The sequence below is a fragment of the Eschrichtius robustus genome, chromosome 21, assembly GCF_028021215.1.
Source record: "Eschrichtius robustus isolate mEscRob2 chromosome 21, mEscRob2.pri, whole genome shotgun sequence".
Classification (NCBI taxonomy): Eukaryota; Metazoa; Chordata; class Mammalia; order Artiodactyla; family Eschrichtiidae; genus Eschrichtius; species Eschrichtius robustus.
In genome coordinates, this window is record NC_090844.1 from 12,550,794 (window position 1) to 12,553,255 (window position 2,462).

Consider the following 2,462-nt stretch of genomic DNA (forward strand, 5'->3'; position numbering starts at 1 on the left):
ACCAAATAAATCAATCTCAGAAATCTCTTCTGTAGACCTCAAATCAGGGTTTTCTTTTTTTTTTTAAATCTCTTAGGCTACATATACCCAATAACATATGAACGATTCTGAACTAAATATCAAGTCTGTTTACTTCCACGCCTTCCTGACAGCTTCACACACAGGGACATAAATACTTGCTATTTTTTGTTTCTTTGCTTAAATATGCTTTCTGTGCCCTGGAAAAGTTAAGCAGTAGGACTGCGTAAGTTAGAATCAACGTCTCTGTTGGTTCATCCCCATGCATGTAACTTTTAATTGAACAAAGGAAAATTTTTATTAGGGCAGATGAGCTGGATATTAAGAAAAATATTTTTGGAATTGTTTATCTTTTTAAAGTACGAAGCTTTTGAGGGAAGAGACGAGAAGAGATTGGCCAGTATTTTAAATCTGGGAGTATCACAATGTACTGAAAACCTTCAGCCTCATAAAGTCCTGCCGCACAGGGCTCCTAGCAATTTCCTAAACAAACCACCTCTGTTCAAGAAAGACCAAGTCATTGTTGTGGAAATAGCACTTTGGATAGGCTTAGCATGTGCTTTTGCTACTGCAGAATGCTTAAAGGATTTCAGATTGTTAGGTTTTTTTCTTTAGGAAACAGGAACTAATTATCAATTTCAGCTACCAACAAAACCAAAAAAACATTTCTAATATCAAATGAACACAGTAAAGCTTAATAATGCTCTCTTGGACAACCGCCACCAAATGTTGATTTAAATAACCAGATGAATGAAATTTTGTTTTGTTCATACCTAATGTAATGCTTACCACAATCATTTTCTTTTAGATATAAGATTTGCTTCTTTCTTACTTCTCCAGGTTTTGGGGGGATGGGGTATCTAGGATAGAAAAGTCATTATTTAATGTATTTAATGAGAAAACGTGAGCATCACAAATATAGTTACGTAACAAAGAACCCTTTATCATGTAGACCCTCCATCACAGTTGATAGAGGGACATACACCTCTCTGGTCTCATCATAGTCTTACACTGAAGGATTGGCAGTTCCATTTTCCAGGTATGAACACTGAGTTTGCATTTCTGCCACTGCATAGTGGCCAGAAGCCAGGGGAACCTGGGTCCCGCAGGCGGCCCAGTTTAGCAGACACCCTCCGAGCAGGAGAGAAAATCCAGCAAACCAGCCGATAAAGAGGGCCTCCCCAAACTCCCACCTGGGCACAATCTCGGGGATGGTCTCATCCCAGAACTCCTGGACTGTCCTGTGGGCGACCCAAGAGACAGGAGCAAGGGCTGTGACTCCTGCTGTCCAGAACAGAATTCCTCCCAGGATTAACAGCCGCTTCTTCACATCCTGCTGTCGCTCTCCAATTCTCAAGCAGTCCAGGCCAAACCCCGAGACCAGCAGGCCCAGGAATCCCAGGCCGTTTGAGAGGAACATTAAAATCCTGGAGATCCTGAGCTCAACAGGCAAAGCCAGGAAAGAATCAAAGTCCTTGCATTGCATCCCCACTTCCTCTTGGGTGACGCAGGTCTGCCAGAGTCCCACGGTCCAGTTTTCCATTTCATTTAAGTCCAGGTTGAGGTTTTTCCAATGTGGCAAATAAGTTGTAATAATGGATAAAACCCATCCCAGCAGAGATAGCAAAATTCCAACGAATTGCATTGCTACTCTAAAGACTAAAGCCATCGCAACAGATCTTAGGACCCTTGCCACCTCTATAGGCGCTGCTGTCCTGTGGTGGACAGTAGTGTGGCAATCTTGGTTCGATGCTGCCTGGGGAATATAAGCTTTGGTCGTTAACCCTTTGGGCACTCTGAAATGCGTTTTTGTTCTTCTTGAATATAATGTTTCATGTAAAGGACGAAGGACTCTGTTAAAACTATGAGTTAGGCTTTCTGATAAGGATTTGATCTGTTACCTTCCAATTTGCTTGGTAAAATTATATCCCCAATGCTTGATGATTATAAGTCTAAAGATGAACAAAGAGGGCTCTATGACCCCTCACCCTAAAATACAACAGAAATCTTTGTGCTTCAATATGGATTAATTAGATTTTAAGTGGTGATAAAAGGCCAGCTCTTTCTACAACAGGACCGCATTGTAATAGTTGAATCTGAGATTTCAGAGATGCAAAACAAGACCTTGTAAAGAAAGGTAGACTGTTTCCCTATAATCTTTATTATTCTCAGGCTTCTTTAACCTACACAAGAACCTGGCCCAGGTTCTTGAGTGTCACAGGGACTCAGTTGGGACTTGGCAGAAGACTTTCCCTCAGATTCCTTTGCAAGGTAGAGGCTGGTTCACTGGGTGAAGTAAAATGCCAAGGCTGAGGCTGTGCCCATAGGTACTGAGGGGAGAGGGGGGTATCTCAGGAAGCTCTGGATTTCATTCTGAGATTTTCTCCATCCTTGTTAAGGACTTGGGGTAAAGTGTAATTTCTTAGTGTCCAGGAGGTGCTGTT

The 2,462-nt window shown here is 42.0% G+C and overlaps 1 protein-coding gene across 1 annotated transcript; it reads right to left on the reverse strand.

Moving 5' to 3' along the window:
• Nucleotides 1–1,024: 1,024 nt before the first annotated feature.
• CLDN24 (claudin 24) lies at nucleotides 1,025–1,687 on the reverse strand. The gene has a single exon (XM_068532224.1). It carries the CDS (start codon nucleotides 1,685–1,687, stop codon nucleotides 1,025–1,027), a length of 663 nt encoding a protein of 220 aa, XP_068388325.1.
• Nucleotides 1,688–2,462: the final 775 nt, after the last annotated feature.

What these genes read in the sequence shown, in the direction of transcription:
- CLDN24 (XM_068532224.1), bottom strand. Translation starts at nt 1,687, where the DNA reads ATGGCTTTAGTCTTTAGAGTAGCAATGCAATTCGTTGGAATTTTGCTA.